Source organism: Colletotrichum destructivum, chromosome 1, assembly GCF_034447905.1.
Source record: "Colletotrichum destructivum chromosome 1, complete sequence".
Classification (NCBI taxonomy): domain Eukaryota; kingdom Fungi; phylum Ascomycota; class Sordariomycetes; order Glomerellales; family Glomerellaceae; genus Colletotrichum; species Colletotrichum destructivum.
The window spans coordinates 1,163,805-1,184,012 of NC_085896.1; the positions used below are offsets into that span (position 1 = coordinate 1,163,805).

Genomic DNA, 20,208 nt, shown 5'->3' on the forward strand with positions numbered 1-20,208 from the left:
TCGTAGTGTCCAGCAAACCTCCCGGCGGCGGAATCAGTCCGCTCCAGCCACATGCTGACCTGAACTCCTCGACGCGCAAGCTTCAGCCACATGAGCCACATGGGCCACATGCTTCAGCCACATCCATCTTTCGAAGCGGGAAGCCTCTCGGGATGCGACGGGGCAGCCAATCGTCATCAGCCAAAGACTCACCATGGCAGTCAGACTGTAGACGGCATCGAGATGTCTAAATATTCACGGAGAAACCATGAACCATATGGAACAGCAAGATGGTCCGAGCCCTTGACATCAGCCTCGATTTTATTCATGTCTTTTTTTATCGGGTATCAATGCGTCGACCCCATGTAGAGGGAGTGTTACTGTGCCGCATGCCTGGACAACTCCCGGCCAACTCGCCCGCAGCCTTTTGTGCGGCATGCTCCCAGCAAATAAAAAGCTATCCATACCCAGGCCGTCAGCCAAAAAAACGCCGTTCTAGACAATAACACCTGTATGTACAGTGGACGAGCCGTTAACTCGTGATAATAACTCCCCGCTCGGTAAAGGTTGTGCTCCTCATACCCGCCAGCTCAGCTATTGCTGCTATTTCGGGACACCTTTGACTCGCCGTCTTGGTCCTCGTCCTCGTCATCATCATCATCCGCACCGCTGGCGCTGGAGTCGAGACTGGTCTTTCGATTCTGTCGGAAGGCTGCCGCCTCATTGGCCTCCATCTTGTGCAGCTTGTCCGAGTTGATGGCTTGTCCGCCCGAGAAGACCTCGAAATCATCGTCTTCGTCGTCCTCGTCGTCATCATCGCTGTCACCAGCGGCGCTAGGCGGCGCAGACGATCTGCTGGGGCCCGCTGTGCTCGATTGCGAGAGGTTGGACGCCGTGGACTGCTGTCGGGGATGCAGCAGAGCGTTCAAGTCGACCGGCTTGATGGTCGGATCGAAGGCTGCCGGGAGTCCTAGCGCTTTGGCGACCTGGTGGGCCTCCTCGTCCGCCGTGTTGTGCACCTCCACGTTGTACATGCTGCTCCTCTCACTGTCGGCCTCGTGCTTTCCGCCTGTCGCCGAAAGCATCCGGACGTAAGTTTGGCGTTCAGAGTCGTTCTTCCTCTTAGACTTCTTCTTCTCCCGCTTTTCTGTTGGTCGAACGACAACAACGGGGACGGGCGAATACTGCAAGCAGTATTTAGAGAAAGAGTTACGCGTGTTCACCAGTCCCTGTATGCCGCCCAGCGACCTCCCTCTCGTACCTACGATGAGCATGGCAGGTTGATGCATTTGGATCTGGCGGTCGCAGTGATTCGTTAGCGGGGTCGGCTGCTCTCCATCTTGTGCCAACATATCTTGCACAGCGGGGCCACTTTGCTTACCAGTTGCTGAAACGTCGCGTGCAGCTTGCCGCTGGCGTATTCCAGCACAATTTTGATTGCACGGTTCAGGCCATTGCGCTTAACAATGCTGTCCATGATCTTTTGCGCCTCGTCCTGGTACGCCTTGTTGGTCTCGGCAGCGCGGAGCTCCTTCTCGATCACGCGCACACACACAACTTCGTCTCCGTCGTCGACAAGCTCGTCGAGAAGCCATTGCAGCGCATAATCGGAATAGGCATGTTCGTCGACGCCTACCATGAAGGTGCGAGATCGTCGTTGCGCTTGGTAGCCCTTGTGTCTGACATCCAGTGTCAGCGAGAGCGTGTTGCTCTTGGTCGCTTCGCCCAGCGGCAGGTTGTCGAATGCGACATGTGACTGGAATCTGTCCGGCAACGAAGTTCGAGTTAGCGTCGCCATTAAGTAACGTCTGCAGAAATAATTGGCAAATAGAGCCCGCAAATAGGTGAATGAGGTTGTTTGGATCAGAGCCCAGAGAAGTGCAGCGGGGAGGCGAGAACACGACGAGACCACTGGTCAGAATTTGGGGGAAAAGAGGCTGTGGTTTGGTAAGAGGCAGCCGGGAATCAGGAAAGTGGATGGTGACAATGACAGTGTCCCTCCTTCTGCGGGGACGTCACGGTTCCTCCACTGTAGGCTAAAATAAAAAGGGTGGCTGTGGGGGATGAGTCGATGAGCTGCCGTTTTGGTCTGGTTCTTCTTCGACCACCCACCCAGTTCCCCTTGGGCCTAGTTTTCTCAGTGAGGGAGTAGGTATAAACGAAGAGGCACAGGTGCATGACATGCGGCGGGGTAGTGGGGTAACGACCTGCGACCCTGGCGAATGATGGCGCATCCTTGGACAGAGAGGACCTCACTGTCATATGAGGCCTGGTGTGGTGTGATGTTGCATGTTGCATGCTTGTGGTAGTGTGAACGAGACGCCGTGGGGCCTCCGTGTAGACAAGAATACCCAGAAAGGTGTCTGGCAGCAAGGACTGACGACATAGGGTGCCCGGGCGATGCAAGTTCGTGAGTGCGAGGGCGATTCATCGCGGTGACGCCGGCTGGTATTACGAAGAAATCGGAACATTGAGGCCGCCAGAACATGAGCGGAACGGCCGAAGTTGTCAATGTGTGGTAGACAGAGCTCGTTCAGCCCCACCAACACCGGTACAGACGCTCGAGGCAGTGAAGGGACGGCAGAACCCCGCATCCAATGAGCATCTCTGTGTACTTTGATAGGCGTCGAGTGGGTACAAAACGGCGTCCGGGAAGCCATCGTCCATGGGGATTCGGGCGAATTGGATTGCGAATATGCTGCGAAGACAACCATCTATTCGCAGGTTCGACCCGAGCGTTCCGGTGATATTGAGCGCGGCAGAATCGGCGTATGTAGGGCGAGCGCATAGCAGCATATAAGTCGTATTGTCCCCCCGCTCATAGGGATACACTGCAGTTGGTCCATCTACTTTTCCAATGACGTACTTACGTCCCAGCCGGCTCAGACGCGCCAGAGCCCGAAATTTTGCAAGGAGCGACGAAAAACCCCACGAGACTTGCCATTCCGCAGGTGGCGTGTTCGATGAAGAAGGGAAAGAAAGAGAGCAAAAGGAAGTATGGGAACTACGACAAAGAAACGGAGCGCGCTTACCTTTCGGGGGGAGGAGACGATGCTCTGATACGCTCCTTGTCCGTCTTCTTCTGGCTGCCTTGTGGCAGGGACGGATTCCGCAGCGGCGCGAATGCCAACGACGCGACCGATGACCCTCTAGGTCTTCCTCCAAACGATTCTGCTCTTGGCCATTCGGCCGAGAAACTCTCCGTCGTGCTCTGGGGGGAAGGACTAGCAATACTCGAGAGCGTCGTCACGCGGCTCAAGGGTTCAGCGTCGCCGCCCTTGGTTTCCTCTTCTTTCCTTTGCGGTTGTGACTCGACGGTGAAGTAGTCCGATTCTGCCTTGCCGGAAGGCTGCACCTGGGTCTTGGGCGAGACATCGGAATCGGGGCTTTGGATGTCGAGCATCGACCGCGGGGTAGGCCCTGACATTGTGTGTCGACGCTGCTGTTGCTGCTGGTGCTGCTGTTGCTGAGAGGCCTGGGATTCCCACTGAGGTTTCGGAAAGGACGATTTCGGCGACGGTGGGGAAGGACTATCTTTGCTGCCCTTGGTCTTCTTCTTCTTCTTGCCGCTTTGCGGAAGCAGAAATACGCTGCGCCAATTTTCGGATGGTCTCATTGGAGTCTCTGCAATTGCTGTGTAACTGGAGTCAGCTTGGAGACAGCAAGCGGCCAACGCCAGCGAGTCCCGGAAGGAGGCAAGCAAGCGCGGCGGTGAAAAGGTCACCAACGGAATGCAAAGGGCCAAAGGGGGACTGTGGGACGAGGTGTCCGGGAAAGGGCTGAAAAGCAGAGTGCCAAACGCTCAAATGGTGTTTGGCGCGCTCAGATGACAGATGGTGGTGGACTGACTACACCGTCTAAAGATGGAAAGGGGCGCCTGTCGACTCGAGTTGGTGGTTCGAACGGGGACCGTCAGGCGTCAGAGCGTCTCGCAGTCTGGTATGCTGTGTGGAAAGCAGGATACGGAGCAATGACGAGAGGTATGAAGAACGGATGGGTGTGCGAGAGACAGTAGGATACGTATGAGCGGAGGGGATTCGAGGTGTGTAGTTCCGGTGTGTGCTGGTGCTGGGGGGTAGCTTTCGTTGCACGCAAAGCTGAATCAAGAGGAGTATGGCGAAGTTCTTTCGTTGGGTCGTTTTCCAAGGTTGGAAGAGAGGCTGGCGCAAAGGTTATTTGGATTCGAAGAGATGCGCAGCAATGCCAACGAGGCAATGTTAGCAAGCGCGGCGTGGGAAAGACGGGGCTCTCTTATGGCAAGGGGAATCCAAATACAGCCGAGGAGGCGGTTCTGCCAAGGCTTGCGGGGCCTCACAAGGCACAGAAAAGCCCGAGGATGGTGTTGCTGTCGACGAAGCCGTGAAAACGGGGTGTGTGGGGCGTAGCGGCGGCGCGAGTCGAGGGTCTAGAGTCTAGGTGACGGCAGACCGTGTCGGTGAGCAGGTGATGTCCTTAGTCGACCGGGATGACAGCTGTTGCTGCAATAGGGGCGATAACTGGGGGGAAGCTGAGCTTGGTTCGCGAATGGTAATGTACAGTAAGATGACGAAGACTGGATGGAAAAGGTACGCTGGTAGTTTATGTTTGTAGTCGCCTCATAGTCGATGTGCAGACAGGCACAGGCAGCTGAATGCGGGGGGCTAAGAGAGAGAAAGCAGAGCGCGGTACGAAGTGTAAACTGGGCGTGGAACGGGGCGAGGATAAGACAGAGTCTGGTGGAAAAGAAGTCTAGAAATTGGTGTTAAAAAGTCTGGGCGTGCGTCGTTGGTGATGCTGATTGTCGAATAGATAGACACGAGGAGACTGGCTGTGACGGAGGAGGACTTGGCCTGGTCTAATCAAGTACGGGAGCAGTGTGTTTCCTTAGTGCCCCAACAGCAGCAGTAATAATATCATCAGCAACAGCAGCAGCAGCAGCGCTTGCGCAAATCCCGAGCGTGAACGCACAGATCAAGCTGGTCAAGGGAGAATCGGCAAGGAACGACAGCAAGCAGGGCTGTTGTTGTCTGGTCTCGACCTGTAGTGGATGATGGGCGGTAGACTTTGATAGACTCTGGACGCGCTGGTAGGGGAGTGAGAAGGTAAGGGCGGGAGGGTGGAGGGGCCCGGAGAGCAGGAGCAGGAGCAGGTAGGTGCAGGTGCAGGTTGCAGGTGCAGTGCGCAAGTGAGTCTGGCCGGCCGGAAGGAGCAAGGTTGGCTGGAGTTTGTTTGATCAAGTTTAGGCCCACAGTGCAGGTGAGACCTGCGCATGCAGCGAGATTTGCATGTGGATTATGTACCCCTCCCCTTCTGCTCCTGCCAGCGAGGCGAAATCAGTGGAGCTGGGTGGGAGCTTGGACTATTTCAAGGCATTAGCTTCACCAGCTGCGTTCTTGCACTTGCACTTGCCGCGCTCAATGTCGAGCCGACGGGTTGCAGCTTCCATCTGGGAGCAATGCAGCCAAAGCCGCCTACCTGCCTGCCTGTGCCTCTCCCAGCGAGAGAAAAGTCGTTATCGAGTGCAGGGCTGTTTATTTTTTCTTCTTCTTTTTTGGTGAATGGTGGTAGTTTACACTTTTAGGTACCTGGGTACGTACATCCAGAGCCTTAATGGCAGTTGCTATTCAACATTAAGGAGCAATGAAATCTCGGAATCTCGAATGTTGAATCTCAATTCTTTCGGCGACTGCCCCTGAGGACCCCTGGATGCCATCAAGCCCTTGCACACACAAGAAACCCTTAACCCCATCTGGGCTCCAATAGATACGACAGTTCCACGGACGCGGCCTCCGAGACTTCCTCTACAACATCCCGAAACAGCAGAGCTAAAAAATACCTGAGAGCAAGTCCAAAACTCGCCAAGTCCACTCCAAGTACCGAACCCAATCAAGTTTGACCTCTGCGGCGCCTCCAATACTACAACTTACCTCACTTTCAAGCTCACTTACAAGCTTCTCGGGTGCCGTCTCCAACCTCGGCGCCAACAAGGCCCACCCCTGTCGGACATCTTCTCAATCTCCCCCAGGCACTTGCTCGATACAATACCACAGAAAGATTCCTCACCAGGATTGGCTCTGAACGAACATACTGTCTGTCATACTGCGGTGACATGACATGACATGATGCCGCTCCCAAGTGGGTGTGCAATGTTCCTCGTTTGTCTGTGACATCTTCCAAAGGCAGTTATGCTAACCTCGTCCGACGCAGACGGTCTTACGTGTATTTCTGTCCGACGATGCTACTCCACCCCCCTGATGTGCCTGGTTTAAGGCTCGCGAAACAGTGATTCGATTATAGGCTTCACCGCCGTGTCATCGTCTTCACATCATACCACAACCCTTTGTTTTCTGTCGCACAACCCTCCGAGCCCCCTCCGAGATTCCAGCAATGTGGATTGCGGCGGCACACGGCAACATAAACGCAGTAGGTAGTGCGCCAAGTTGATTATCGCTGATGGGGAGGGGGGGCAGTCATTCCTTTCCAGAGGTACATTGGAGGTTTCCGTATACCAGCACGGGGCCGCAACTGATGGCGGATTGGCTTGCACCATCAGCCATGCACTCCCACGTCTGCCCAGCCGGCCACCCGTGTGCTAAGATTGTCGTCTTTGCAGCCTTCGCTCGACTCATCGCAACTTCACCCCTCCCTCTCGTTTCTGTCGACCACTCATCCACCTCTAATCAAGTCTTGGCAAATCACCCAAACATGCCGGTCAATCTCTCCCAGTTCCCAGGATGAAGGGATAAGTGAAAGTCTGAGCAAGACTCAAGTCGGTGTATGTGTGTGTGTTTGCGCGCGCAGACACACACACACACACACACACCAAGCTTTGCTTTCTCACCTCCGGCCTAGTTTCTTCTCATTTCTTCTTGTTAATGAGATGTCATACCTCTCTTGACTGAGCCCTGGTCCGCAACTTCGCAACTTGGCCCACTCAATCCACACTTCGTGCCCAACGCCTGGCTTGATGGACCTGGCCCGGTGCCGTATCGGACATGGCGGAAGCGGCTCATTTCATCAACCTCTTCTCCGGCGCGCAATTATCTTGGCCAGGACCCCGTTCGTATTGCAGGGTGCCGTCTTGGTCACTGGGGTGTCGTTTTGAGGGATCGGCTAGACCACGCTACAACGTGCAGTCAAGTCAACGATGCAGCCCCGAGATGGGGAATGCAGAGTGCCAAAAGGGACAAGCTTCCAAGACACCAAGCCGGCAGGCACAAGCGGTTGGGAAAAGAGGCAGCCCATGCCAAGGGGGACAACGACGACTACGTGCCGACTGGCGTAGCGTTTACCTTTCCACGGCATCTGACAAATATCCATGTTCGCAATGATGCCATTCGTAGCCCGCATGTGTTGCCCAGCAATCCGTCCCGATATCCCGGCCGTCGACAACGTTCCGCCACGGCTGTGTCCTTACCACCTTTCACTGGTACAATCCTCATCGCGACAAGAGGCACCGCCGTTCTGCAGTTTCAACCGAAACACAGGCCGCAAGGTTTCTGATCAGGGTCCAATTGACGGACCAGCCATATCGCTCATCTGAGCCACAGGGCCGGCAGGGAACCGCGTCCGCTTGCCGTCTATCAGATTTCAGCTTGCTTTTGTTGGACGGGAACCGACAACCCTGGCAGACTGATGGTTGACGACCGTCTCCAAAGTCGAAGAGTAGCTTCCTCCCGTCGCCCATCAATGGATCTGACCTTGCCTGCGTCTGCAGTCCGAGTCGGGGATCTTGCCGCGGCTTGCGGCTCGTGGCACGTAACTCGCCAGCGCGGCTTTCCTCTTACCTGCTTGCTTCATGCAGCGTCCCTATCTAGCATACAACCGACACCAACCAACACCAACGCCTCATGCTGGCCAAGTCCAGAGATTGTGCACATCTGCAACCACATCTGCGATCGCTTGCGTAAGTTGGCACGTAATCGTCTGTACTGGTCTCTGTGCATGCCGAAGAACCTACAATAGCCGAGCAGCAACTGTTCATCTGCTGTGTTGCCATGCCTCTCCATCTTAGTAGCTCAGTCGCCGATGCGGAGGAGGGCTGCAGGTCAGAATTCGAAAGCCGGCGCCAGGCGCAACCCGTGATCTTTGTCACTCTCTCTGCCCAATACATGGCCTCAAGACACCGCCGGTCTTGGCGACCCTAGCACTCGCGGAGAAAGGACACACGCACGCACGCAGGACGGCATCTGACTCGCAAAGACCCAAGCCAAGACTTTAAGACCACATCTTTCGGGGAACTAGGAAGAATAACATGAGACACCAACCCAACATTAAAACAGCTAACCCTCACGCCAGTAGCACATGCTCGCGGCTAGCCACTAAAAGGAGCTGAGGAGGCGATGCTCCAGTTTCCCTGCGGGCCATCCCGTCCCCGTCCCGGCCGACCGACCATTTCCCCGGTATACCGACGCAGCAGCTACGGAGGCGGTGCCTGGAATGGGATATCCCCTCTTCCTCCCCCGCGGACCCGCTCAGACTCTGTCAGATATCGAGAAATCGGACGTGCGGGTTTCCTTGGGAGGCTGGGGGGCCCAATGTCCTCCTTCCATCGTTCAGATGGAAGGCATATTTCCGATTACTGCTGTGGGCCCTCCTCCGTTCCGGGGTTCCCTCATTGAGCGGCCCAGATCCTCCAGTGATTCGCTCAGCCGCTCTACCGCTCTCGATTTTCCTGCGATTTACTAGATTGTTTTTCAGAGTCATGCCGGCGTGCGTGCGGCCGGTCCGTCGTCTTGTCGACGGCGTCTGCCTTGGCATTTCATGCCCCTCCCACTTCCGTACTGCACCGTCCTGAATCGTGCTTCGTCCAAGTCGCCATCGTTGCAACCTTGCGCGACCAACGCGGCCTTGGCGCGTTTCTCACATCACTCTTCGTCAATGTTTCACTCTCTTGAAGCCTGGGGAGAGAAGGGGGTTTGTTTTGTTGGTAAGCATATCGCGCGAACAATGAAAAACCACGGCCACATTGTCTTTGTTTTACTTTAATTTTGCTAGGAAAACTTGCCGGGAACTTGAACCTCCTTGGTCCCTAGCACTTTTTTCTCTCTCGAACCCTACACTCTTCGGCGCTCGGCGTCGGCATGTATGTCTGCATATCGCTCGCCTCGGACAAAAAGTTGTTCGGTTGGACATTGTACTTTGAATTCTTAATCATTCCCTTTGGGGGGTTCGTTCACACCTTCAACCCGCGCTCGCCCCCCCCACCAGCCAGTCAACCAGGTCCAGTGTTTGTCCCAGGAAGCAAAGACGCCTGAACGCCGTAACAATGCGAGCATCCCTCTACCGGGCCCCCATTTTGTTCCTCTCTTCTTCCCAAGTGTTCATCTTTTCTGGTTGTTGTCCGCCCCTCTCTGCCTCGGAAACCCAGTGGGTATAGATAGTCAGGTAGGCGAGGGACAGTTGGTGTTCTTCCTCAGGCCCTCCCCCACCTTCTCTGGCAGGTCTCTGTTTTGGTAACTACACACACACGAGCGGACACAGCAGCCTCGCCTTTTGATTCTTCCACTTCTTTGTATTCTTCTGCTTTCCTCGTCGCGGCCAGCTGCTCTCCCACCTTGCCGTGCTGGTTGTGTAGACCGTGGCGCACCACGATGGCTCAAGCGTACGTGCGGGACAGGTTGCGGAGGTACCAGTCCACCAGCTTGCGACCGACCTTAGCTTCCGAGATGTGAATGAGGTCCTAGATTGGGTCAGTCACTGTTAAGAATGGTGGCATGAGTAGGAATTTTTATTCATGAAACTTACACCCTGCATTGCGTAGTCCAGGTCGCTGATGTTGACGAGGTCGCCGTCGAGCAGGCTGGGGTGGTCGGTCCAGCGCAGCTGCTTGGTGCGCTGCTTGTTAACGAGGAGCCAGGAACGGAGCTCGTCGGGCTTGACCTCGAGGAAGCCGGCCAACTTGTTAAGGTCCATGGTGGTGTAGAGGCGGAGGTAGGACTTGACAGTGGGGCTCCACATGTTGATCTTGACCTCCTCCATGAAGACAGCGAGGTGGTGCTCGACGGGGTCGATGTTGGACTCGGGGTTCTCAAAGTCAGGAGGCACGGGGGAGATAAACTTAGGGCAGGCGGAGCGGAAGAGCTCCTCGAAGATGGGCAGTGACTCGGGTCCGCCACGCTGGAGCTTGAGGAGCTGGTCGCCGTACTTCTCGCGCAGGGCGGAGTGGATGGTGTCGTCGAGACGGGTGGGGTGGAAGGCGACGCAGATGGCGATGAGGGCGTACATCTGGTCGTTCTTCTTGGTGATGGAGTCGTACTGGGCGTTCTTCTGGAAGTTCTTCGTGCGGGAGACGTAGATGAGGATGTGGCTGAACATCTTGATGGCGTCGGCGTAGCGGTGCATCATCATGTAGGAGAAGCCGACGTAGTAGTAGGTGGTGAAGTGGGCGGCCATGACACGGGCGAACATGGCCTTCTTGTTGAGCTCGATGTCGTCGAGCGTCTTGAGGGCGAGGCTGAAGTCGCCGAGCAGGCAGTGGACGCGCAGCAGGCCGATGATGGAGAAGTAGCCGAGCATGCGGTACAGGTTCTTGTTGCCGTACTCGCCAGCGACGGCCATGGGGTCCTCGTTGCGGCGCATGGCGGCCAGCTGCTCGGTGATCTGGGAGCGCTGGATGAGGGAGTAGAGGACGTTGAGGACGGAGTAGCAACCCCAGGTGTTGGGGTTCTCCTTGAGAACCTGCATCTCCTCCTCGTTGTTACCCTGGCGAGCGATGCGCATGCGGTAGGAGGAGAAGGAGTTGAACTGGTAGATGAACTCGTCGATGACGTCCCAGGCCCAGTAGTACTAGGGCAAGGATGAGTTGTTAGCTGTTTGCTGCTTGCCGCAAGGTTGAAATCCCACCACAAGCTGAACGTGTGCGCGTTCATGAAGGGAAAGGGGAGGGGAGAGAGAGACATACGGAGGGCGGCTCAAGGTCGACGGGACCCTCGCTGTTGAGGATGAAGTGGAACAGACTGCAGTACGAGTCGTAGCTCTGGAACTTGACCTCGAGGGGCGCGGAGAAGTCGAGGGGCTGGGCGGCGGCTGCGAGGCGAGACTGGATGTCGTCGGTCTGCTGGGCCATGGTCAGGGAGCTGACCTGCTCGAGGTCCTCGCCAATGTTGTCCTCGTACTGGACCTGCTCCTTGTAGTCGTTGACGAGGGCCTCCTCCTCGACGTCGCTGTCATCGTCGACGGCGCGGGCGGGCCGCTCTCCATTCTGGTAGCCGCTCATGGTGGGTGGTTGTGCGGGTTGGTCTGTCTATTTCCCGCTCACGGAAGGAAATAGAACTTCGGGAGGAGAAATTGTCGGGATCCGAAAAGGGACTGGGCGAGAAGTCGTGATGTCGTCAACTTTTGGTGTTGAGGACAGATGGGCGGTCGGCGGGAGGGAGGGGGGCGTCGGTCGAAGGAGGGAGTGGGTGGGGGGATCTCGACGAAAAATTTCCTCTATTCTGCTTTAGGGGGGGGAGGGAGCGGCGCAATTGCTGAGGTATCGCAAAGTGCAGCGGACAGTGGTTTTTGCGATTAGGGTTCGGTTCACCCGGTGGTCCCCATTAATTCGATATGTGAATAGAGAGATCAACTGGAAGCACTAATCGGGGTGATGTTTCTAGGCGGTGCTTTGGCGGGGCATCTGGTTTTTTCTCTCGTTCTATTATTTTTATTTTCCAGGCTGCACTGCTGCACTTGGCTGGCTAGCTTTGGCCATGGAGGGGTACAAGACACAGCTGGCGGGCTGCCTGCTGAGGTAATTCGTCCACCCCTCCAAATCGACCGATTCACTCTCCCCCCTTCCTCCCAAACTTCGTAGGCAATCTATTACCTACCTTACCCAGCCTCAGAGCCTGATAGGACGAAAGCTGCATAGATACATACACTATACAGAATCACTCATCACTCACCCAAGCAAGCCTCCAACTGCTTTGAGCTGAACTCCAAACACACCCCTCCCTCCTCTGCTTCCTTCCCCCTTGTACTTGACTTGACAAGCTGCAGGACAAGGAAGAGTCATCCAGCATCCCGTGCGAAACTTCTTGCAGCAGGTGGCGAATCACAGCACTGCTTCGCTGTTTTTGCTTACACTCACTTCAGTTCCATTTGGAGAGAAGTGGCCTATTAGTCACCCGCCAGGGCCAATTAGTTGCCGAATCATCATCCTCCTCATCCTTGCCAGCCACCATCATCACCAAAGCGTGCCTTGAAAAACCTCCCTTCTTTTCTCAGGCTGTTACCTCACCTTGGGACTCTTGGCCAGTATTTACAACTATATACAAACAAGCTTGCTCTCTCTCCATCTCCCCCCCCCCCCCCCCATCCCTCATTCACTCAGTTCTTTCATCTGGCTTTACCTTTCTGTCCATAGCACTTTTGATACCCCCTTCCCCCGTCACTTCCCTTCACATCACCACCCATCATGCCTGTCGTCACACCTGATAAGTTGGCAAGCCTGCAAAGGCACGCCTCCGATGTACGGAATGTAAGTTTCTACCCTGTCCCATCTCATCTCATCTCATCTCACATGTCGCCCAACACTACTAACCTCCATCTCCAGATCTGCATCCTGGCCCATGTTGACCATGGCAAGACGTCCCTGACAGACGCCCTCCTCGCAACAAACGGCATCATCTCCCCCAAGCTCGCTGGCAAGATCCGCTACCTCGACTCGCGGCCCGACGAGCAGCTGCGCGGCATCACCATGGAGTCCTCTGCCATCTCCCTCTACTTCTCCATGCTGCGCCGTTCCGCCCCGGACGCCGAGCCTGAGGCGAAGGAGTACCTCATCAACCTCATCGACTCGCCCGGTCACATCGACTTCAGCAGTGAGGTCTCCACCGCCTCACGCCTATGTGACGGCGCCGTCGTCCTGGTCGACGCTGTCGAAGGTGTCTGCAGCCAGACCGTCACCGTCTTGCGGCAGAGCTGGACCGAGAAGCTGAAGCCCCTGCTTGTCATTAATAAGATCGACCGCCTCGTCACCGAGCTCAAAATGTCCCCCGCCGAGGCCTACACCCACCTCAGCAAGATCCTCGAGCAGGTCAACGCCGTCTTGGGCAGTTTCTTCCAGGGCGAGCGCATGGAAGAGGACCTTAACTGGCGCGAGCGCATGGAGGAGCGCGTCCAGGCCGCCGCCGCGAGAGAGGCCGACGCCGATGCGACAACCGAATCGGGCGAGCTTCAGTTCCAGGAGCGGGACGACGAGGACCTGTACTTCGCGCCCGAAAAGAACAACGTCATTTTCAGCAGCGCCATCGATGGATGGGCCTTTACTGTACGGCAGTTTGCGAGCTTGTACGAGAAGAAGCTCGGCATTAAGAGGGGCACGATGGAAAAGGTGCTCTGGGGGAGCTTCTACCTCGACCCCAAGACCAAGAAGATCCTGGGCCAGAAGCATCTCAAGGGGAGGAATCTGAAGCCCATGTTCGTCCAGCTGGTTTTGGAGCCCATCTGGACCGTCTACCAGGCCACCGTCGGCGGCGACCAGGGAAGGGGCGACCCGGCCTTGCTGGAGAAGATCACAAAGTCCCTCGGCCTCACCATCCCCCCTCACATCATGCGCTCCCGGGACCCGCGGCTGCTCCTGACGACCGTCTTCTCGTCCTGGCTGCCGCTGTCGACGGCGATGCTAGTCTCCGTCATCGAATCCCTGCCATCTCCCCCGGTTGCACAGGCCGAGAGGCTGCCCGAGATGCTCGAAAGCGTCCCCGGCGCTGACTCGGTCGACGAGCAGATCAAGGATGCTATGGTCTCCTTCAAGACCGGCCCGTCCGACCCCGTCGTGGCGTACGTCAGCAAGATGGTCTCGGTCCCCGAAAGCGAGCTGCCTCATAAGAAACGCAAGCCCGGTCAGCTGACGCCCGACGAGGCGAGAGAGCTTGCGCGCAAGAAGCGAGCCGAAGCGGCTCGCGCCCAGGCCGCGGCGCCGTCCGCGGCCGCCAACGGCATCGACGACCTCACGACGGCCCTTGAGGAGGTCGACCTGGACGGCTACGCCCCCGAACACGAGGAAAAGGAGGTCGACCCGGAGCACCTCATCGGGTTCGCGCGCATGTACTCGGGCACCCTCTCCGTCGGCGACCCGCTCTGGGTCATCCCGCCCAAGTGGTCGCCCGCGAACCCCAACGCGTCGCCGCAGCCGAAGCAGATCACCGTCACGGCGCTCTACATGCTCATGGGCCGCAACCTCGAGAGCCTCGAGTCTGTCCCCGCGGGCGTCGTCTTCGGCATCGGCGGCCTTGAGGGCCACCTTCTCAAGAACGGCACATTGTGCAGCCGGCTCGAGGGCGCCGTCAACCTTGCCGGCATCGCCACCCTCGGCAAGCCCATCGTCCGCGTCGCCCTCGAGCCCGTCAACCCGGCCGACCTGGACAAGATGATTCACGGCCTGCGCCTGCTCGTCCAGTCCGACCCGTGCGCCGAGTACGAGCAGTTCGGCAGCGGCGAGCACGTCCTCCTGACCGCCGGCGAGCTGCACCTCGAGCGCTGCCTGACGGATCTGAAGGAGCGCTTCGCCCGCTGCGACATCCAGGCTGGTGCCCCCATCGTCCCCTACCGCGAGACCATCGTCCGCGCTGACGAGATGCGGCCCCCGGCCAACAAGGACCTCGGCCGCGGTGTCGTCGTCGGCACCACCTCCTCCAAGCAGGTCTCCATTCGTCTGCAGGTCCGCCCCTTGCCCGCCGACGCCACCGACTTCCTCCTGAAGAACGGCGATGTCATCAAGCGCATGTACTCGGACCGCACCGCCGCCTCCCAGGGCGGGGACTCGACGCCCGCGGCTGAGGCTACGTCCGAGTCCGCGACCGCCGGCGCCGAGGAGAAGATCGATATCGACACGGACGTGACGGCCGCAGCCAAGATCATGTCCCTCGACGACTTCAGAAGCGGCCTGCAGTCGGCCCTCGAATCCACCCGCGGCGGCCGCGAGCACTTCAAGTCCGCCGTCGACCGCATCGCCGCCTTCGGCCCCCGCCGCACGGGTCCCAACCTCCTCATCGACTCGACCAAGGAGGGCCTCCTCACCAAGCTCTTCTCCCCGTTCGCCGAGCGCGAAGGATCCGCGGCGCCGCAGGCCGACGAGGCCCTCCGCCCCGTCCACGTTGCCGACAAGATCCCCTACGCCTTCCAGCTTGCGACTGCCCAGGGCCCGCTCTGCCACGAGCCCGTCCAGGGTATTGCCGTCTTCATCGAGGACGTCGTCATCAACGCCGCAGAGGACGACGAGCCCGCCTCGGCCCCGACTGCGCGCGACCGCCTCCCCCGCCTCACGGGCGAAGTCATCAAGACCGTCACGGCCTCCCTGCGCGCCGGCATGCTCGACTGGTCGCCGCGGCTGATGCTGGCGCTGTACACGGTCGAGATCCAGGCATCGACCGAGGTCCTCGGCCGCGTCTACGACGTGCTCACGCGCCGCCGCGGCCGCGTCCTTGCCGAGGCCATGAAGGAGGGCACGCCCTTCTTCACGATCCAGGCCGTGCTTCCCGTCGCCGAGTCCTTTGGCTTCGCCGACGAGATGCGCAAGCGCACGAGCGGCGCCGCGCAGCCCCAGCTCATCTTCGCCGGCTACGAGGTCCTCGACGAGGACCCATTCTGGGTGCCCTTCACCGAGGACGACCTGGAGGACCTCGGCGAGCTGGCCGACAAGGAGAACGTCGCCAAGCGGTACATGGACGGCGTGCGGAGGAAGAAGGGCCTGTTGGTCGAGGGGAGGAACGTGGCGAGGGATGCCGAAAAGCAGAAAACGCTGAAGAGGTAGCGATGTTGTCGTGAAGAGAGGGAGACCAGGCGGCGGGGAAAAGAAATGATTAGGAAAGTAGACGTAGACTACGTTCAACGAGAGATTGAAGCGATGAAACCTTAACAACGAAACATTTGTTCTGTCGAAAGTTCAGTTTTACCCTGGTTCAATGTTGAGACTCCCGCGTCGTCGATAGAAATACCTCTCAACGGATAAAAAACAAATACACGCATATTTTCTTCTTCACAGATAACATCTCATGAAGCACAATACATTGTTTGTACTTTGTATTTCATTCCGTTTGCCTGTCATTGTCTATCTAGCATCTCATGGACGGACCGAACCACACACCCAACCGCCAACGGCACGCCCAACACACCGCCCAACACACCGCCTTACCAGTCTCACCCTCCGTTCTTTCCATTCGGTCCATTTTCCAGTCCATCGCCATCAATCATTCTGTGGTATCGGAGGGGAAAGAGAAAGCAGGAGAGAAGAGGGTGACAAAATGGTCGTCTCAGACAAGATACGCAAGGGTTAGTTGTATAAAGGAGGAAGAAGGAAGAAGGGTTGAGAGGCAATGAACCGTCAGACGTAATACGACCATCCATACATCATTCAAAATTCCCATTATCATACCTGGGAGAGGACGAGTTCATCTATCGTTGCACTGCGCGTCGGATTCTGCTAAGAAAAGAGACCGATGAAAGATGGAGAGAGAGGAGTCGAGAGTGCTAGTAGAAAAACTGTGGTTGAGATTTCTGTGTGAATTCCCTACGCTCCCTTTTTATCACTGGGAGCAGAAAAACCCTGGCGGATAGGTTTCGCTGATCTCTAGACCCTTCAAACGGAGGTTCCGAGTACAACAGAGGAGGGAGAGGAGAACAAAGGAAAAGAGAGAGAATAATGAGAAGGGGAAGAAAAACAACATGGTCATGAGCCCCCTTTCCTTCCAGCATCCCATGAGCCGCCAACTTTTTTAGTAACCACTTCGCAAACTCCGATGAATGCGTGCGAGAGTGCGCGCCTTCTCCAGTCGTTGAGAGTCGAGGAGACCTTGTCTTGTCCACGATGTATGTCGAGCCATCGGAGACAAGGACCGCAGAGGGTGTGCCGAGATCAAAAGAAAAAGGGATGTTTTATCACCCTTCAGCGGATCCGAAATGAGCCAGATGTAGTTCGTTGGAGGAGAGCAAAGTATCGAGAACGAGGAGAATCATGCCCTTCAAGCCCCAAGTAAGCGGTTCGTGCCGTAAAGTCGTTCGTCAGAATCGTATTCGGAGTCATCTGGGTATATGTGACGAGAGATATCGTCTAGGCCGCGCATGCAGACACGCGGGCGCATCTTCTCAGCGACAAATGCCGACTCAACCCCACCGGGTCCGGCTGGACGCTGAAGGATGAATGGACTGCGCACGCCCGCCCTCTAGGCGGCGCCCCGAGGGCCAACGTTGCGACGGCCCTTGTTGGGGACCGTGGTCCAACCGTCGTCCTCCACAGGCGCATCCGAGTCGGCAGCCTCAGCGGTCGCCGAAGCAGGCGACGACTGCTTCTCGGGCGCAGGGCCGTTGGAGCGAGGGGGGCGACCACCCTCGAAGCGACCACCGCCGCGGGGGCCGCCGCGACCACCGCGAGGTCCGGAGGGGGGACCACGGGGAGCGCCAGCCGATCTCCAGCTGTTGGCCTCGGCAGCGCGAGACTTGGGTGCCTCCTTGGGCTCCCTTGGCTCTCTGGGCTCTCTGGGCTCTCTGGGCTCCCTAGGCTCTCTGGATCGGACGGGAGCCTTCTGCTCGTCAGAGCCGCTGGCCTCCTTAGGGGCATCTCCCTCCTTGGGGGCCTGTTCCTTGGGGGCCTCAGCCTCTGCCTCCTTGGCAGCCTCCGCCTTGGCAGCCTCCTCGCGCTCGCCGTTAGCCTTGGCGGCGGCCTCTTGGGCAGCCTTCTCCTCAGCCTCCTTGGCGGCAGCTTCCTTGGCAAGACGGCGCTCCTCCTTAGCCTTCTCCTCGGCCTCACGCTTCTCCTTCAGCTGTTGCTGCTTCTTCTCCTCAATCAGACGCTCCTTTGCGGCCGTGTCGATGGGACGAGCGGCACCAAAGGGGCTGGCCTTGGAGTCGGAGCTGGTGGCAGAAGCGGCATCGGGAGCCTCGGACACGGTGCGCTTGGCCAGGTTCAGCTTGGGACGGCCAACAGGGGCAGCGGGGGCAGCCGCGGGCGAAGATGGGGCCTCGCTGCCGTCGCGAGACTGGCTGGCGGACTTGCCAGAGGCGTCGGGGCGCATGTTGGATCTCCACTGGTTGTCCTTCTCGGCAGCAGTCGGCACACGCTCAGGGCGGGGAGGGCGAGAGTCCTGGCGGTCCTGGCGGGGCGCCTGACCTTCACCCCAAGCGGCGGGGGACTGGTGGCGGTCGCGGAACTCACGGGGTCCATCGTTGGTACGGGGACGGCTGCCTTCGCGGGAGCCATCCTCCTTGGGAGCGACGGGAGAAAGGGGGCCTCTGCGCTCCCAGTTGCCAAAGTCACGGACTTTGCCATCATCCTCGCGGGGCTCGCGGGGCTCGCGGGGGCCACGGCGCTCGCCAAAGTCGGAGGGACGGCGGTCATTTCCACCACGGCCAGGCAAGTCGGGAAGGGGTCCCTTACGGGACCAGTCGCTGAAGTCGCGGTTGGACTCACCGCCACGGTCACCACTACGGGCTGATGTCCTGTCAATAATTGCGAATGTCATTTGTTCAGCGAGAGAGGGTACTCACGAGGGTCGGCAATCTTGATTCTGATGGCACGTCCCTGGAAGGTCTGGCCGTCCAGAGTCAGAGCCTGCTTCAGTCCCTCGAGATCCTTGAACTCGGCGTAGGCGAAACCCTTGGGGCGCTGCTGCTCGCGGTCCTCGATAATACGGACGCTGACAATATCGCATCCCTCGAAGAACTCGTTGACAGTCTCCTCAGTGGCATCGTACGACAGGTTGCCGAGGTGAGCGGTGTAAGGGGGTCTCTCGGGAAGCTTCTGGGGAAGGTTTTCGCGGATGGAAGAGTAGCCACCGTAGTCTCCTGTAAAACGAAGGTTAGACTAAGCGTTTGCATTTACAACTGACCGAGCTGCCGACTCACTTCGCTCGGAACGATCGCCGCCGGCGCCGGCGCCGCTACCCCAGCCACCTTGGCTGGGACGGTAGCCTGCGCGGTCGGTGGCGGGCAGAGCCTGAGTGCCTGCAAACAAATATCAGTAGGGAAGAACGCATCGGTCAGAGGCGGGGTCGCCGAGCAGTCGCATACCGGCTACAAAAGTGTCAGCAAGAATCATCAGGAGAGTTTGTCAACGGCAAAAACTCACTGTACGTATCCTCGACCTCATCAGCCCATGAGCCTCCGTAGCCTTTTAGTCCAGATGTCAGTCCATATCCACCATGTGCGCAACAAATCGGTCGTTCAGGCTGAACGACAGAGCCGATTGAGTCGGCCATCGGGTGTCTGCAGGGAGACAGGCGCCTGTCGGCATAGAAAGGGGGGCTGCGACTGACTTGAGTCCTGGAGGAAATCGCCAAGGGCCATCTTGACCTGCTCCTTCTTCTTGGGCGCTATGATGAAACGGTTAGCACTGGTACAGCTTCGAGACGACGCAGTGTACTCTGCGACAAAGGGACAGCCGGGTACGAACCCATGATTGCGGTGTTGAGGCGGCTTCGCGCGTCGAGTGAAATCGATGCGCGATGCGGGGGAAGTTCGTAGGGAGGCCGAACGGTGCGGCTTGTTTCGCTAGGGGTTGCGGGAGGAGGTGGTGGTGGTGCGGAGAGAGCAAGCGAAGAGAAGGCTGGATATCTCCGAGGGATATTCCGTAGGATTAGATGCCGTCCCTTTTGGTGTCTAGGCACGGAGGGGGGGATCTCTTGTACTGGAGAAGACGGTCGGTCGTCGGATGGCGATACGTCAGAGGGGGATACGATAGACTTGAATGGCCCAGCTTGCGGTGATTTGCTGGGGCTGGAGTCTTTGGAGGAAAGGTCGAAGTTTTACCCGCGCAAGCAGGAGGCAGAAGCAGAAGGGTGGTTGAAAGTTTGTGAGGGTTGGATAATTTTCTGGGAGTGGGAGGCACTAGCCCCGCTGCGGCCTAGCTTTGTTTTTCTACCTAGCGCCCCGCCAAAGACGCTTGGGCCAGCTACGCTGGGAAAACCCCGTGATTGAACAATCCCATTTTTGGAGAGGGGCTTCCGGTCATCATAGTCATCACTGGGGGCCTGCTCACTCTGTTTCTGGTAACTTCACTGGGGCGCTCAGCGGCTGCGCGCCCCTCCCAACCCCTCCAACCACCCCCAGTCCTTTCACTGAAAGGTGCCCTGTGCACAACTGGCAAGACCATGTCTGTCCTTTCACTTAGCGGATGGATGGTCAAGGTCATCAGCAGAAAGGAAAGAAAAAAAAGGAAGAAAAAGGGAATTGTGAATGATGTTTCAACACCCCACCTTCCATGCATCTACCTGATATGCACAGGTTGAAACTTCACAAAACACATTCGAAGTACATGTGCACCTCGCCTAT

General features: G+C 57.7%; 4 protein-coding genes across 4 annotated transcripts; 1 reads left to right on the forward strand and 3 right to left on the reverse strand.

Moving 5' to 3' along the window:
* Positions 1–272: 272 nt before the first annotated feature.
* CDEST_00368 (Putative rossmann-like alpha/beta/alpha sandwich protein) lies at positions 273–5,644 on the reverse strand. The gene is made up of 4 exons (XM_062916527.1): positions 3,708–5,644; positions 3,012–3,612; positions 1,361–1,742; positions 273–1,274 (listed from the first exon to the last, which is right to left on the reverse strand). The coding sequence occupies exons 2-4, from the start codon at positions 3,593–3,595 to the stop codon at positions 570–572; spliced, it is 1,671 nt and encodes a 556-aa protein (XP_062772578.1). The 5' UTR covers positions 3,596–3,612; positions 3,708–5,644; the 3' UTR covers positions 273–569.
* Positions 5,645–8,925: 3,281 nt separating this feature from the next.
* Positions 8,926–11,357, reverse strand: CDEST_00369 (Putative translation initiation factor 3 complex subunit L). Its single transcript, XM_062916528.1, has 3 exons — positions 10,862–11,357; positions 9,706–10,746; positions 8,926–9,640 (listed from the first exon to the last, which is right to left on the reverse strand). The coding sequence occupies exons 1-3, from the start codon at positions 11,174–11,176 to the stop codon at positions 9,557–9,559; spliced, it is 1,440 nt and encodes a 479-aa protein (XP_062772579.1). The 5' UTR covers positions 11,177–11,357; the 3' UTR covers positions 8,926–9,556.
* A 302-nt stretch (positions 11,358–11,659) lies between these two features.
* CDEST_00370 (Putative small GTP-binding protein) lies at positions 11,660–16,139 on the forward strand. Its single transcript, XM_062916529.1, has 2 exons — positions 11,660–12,421; positions 12,497–16,139. Exons 1-2 carry the CDS (start codon positions 12,359–12,361, stop codon positions 15,695–15,697), a joined length of 3,264 nt encoding a protein of 1,087 aa, XP_062772580.1. The 5' UTR covers positions 11,660–12,358; the 3' UTR covers positions 15,698–16,139.
* CDEST_00371 (Putative RNA recognition motif domain, nucleotide-binding alpha-beta plait domain superfamily) lies at positions 15,963–19,731 on the reverse strand. The gene is made up of 6 exons (XM_062916530.1): positions 19,331–19,731; positions 19,194–19,250; positions 19,007–19,048; positions 18,784–18,882; positions 18,427–18,723; positions 15,963–18,370 (listed from the first exon to the last, which is right to left on the reverse strand). Exons 1-6 carry the CDS (start codon positions 19,332–19,334, stop codon positions 17,106–17,108), a joined length of 1,764 nt encoding a protein of 587 aa, XP_062772581.1. The 5' UTR covers positions 19,335–19,731; the 3' UTR covers positions 15,963–17,105.
* Between the last annotated feature and the right edge of the window lie 477 nt (positions 19,732–20,208).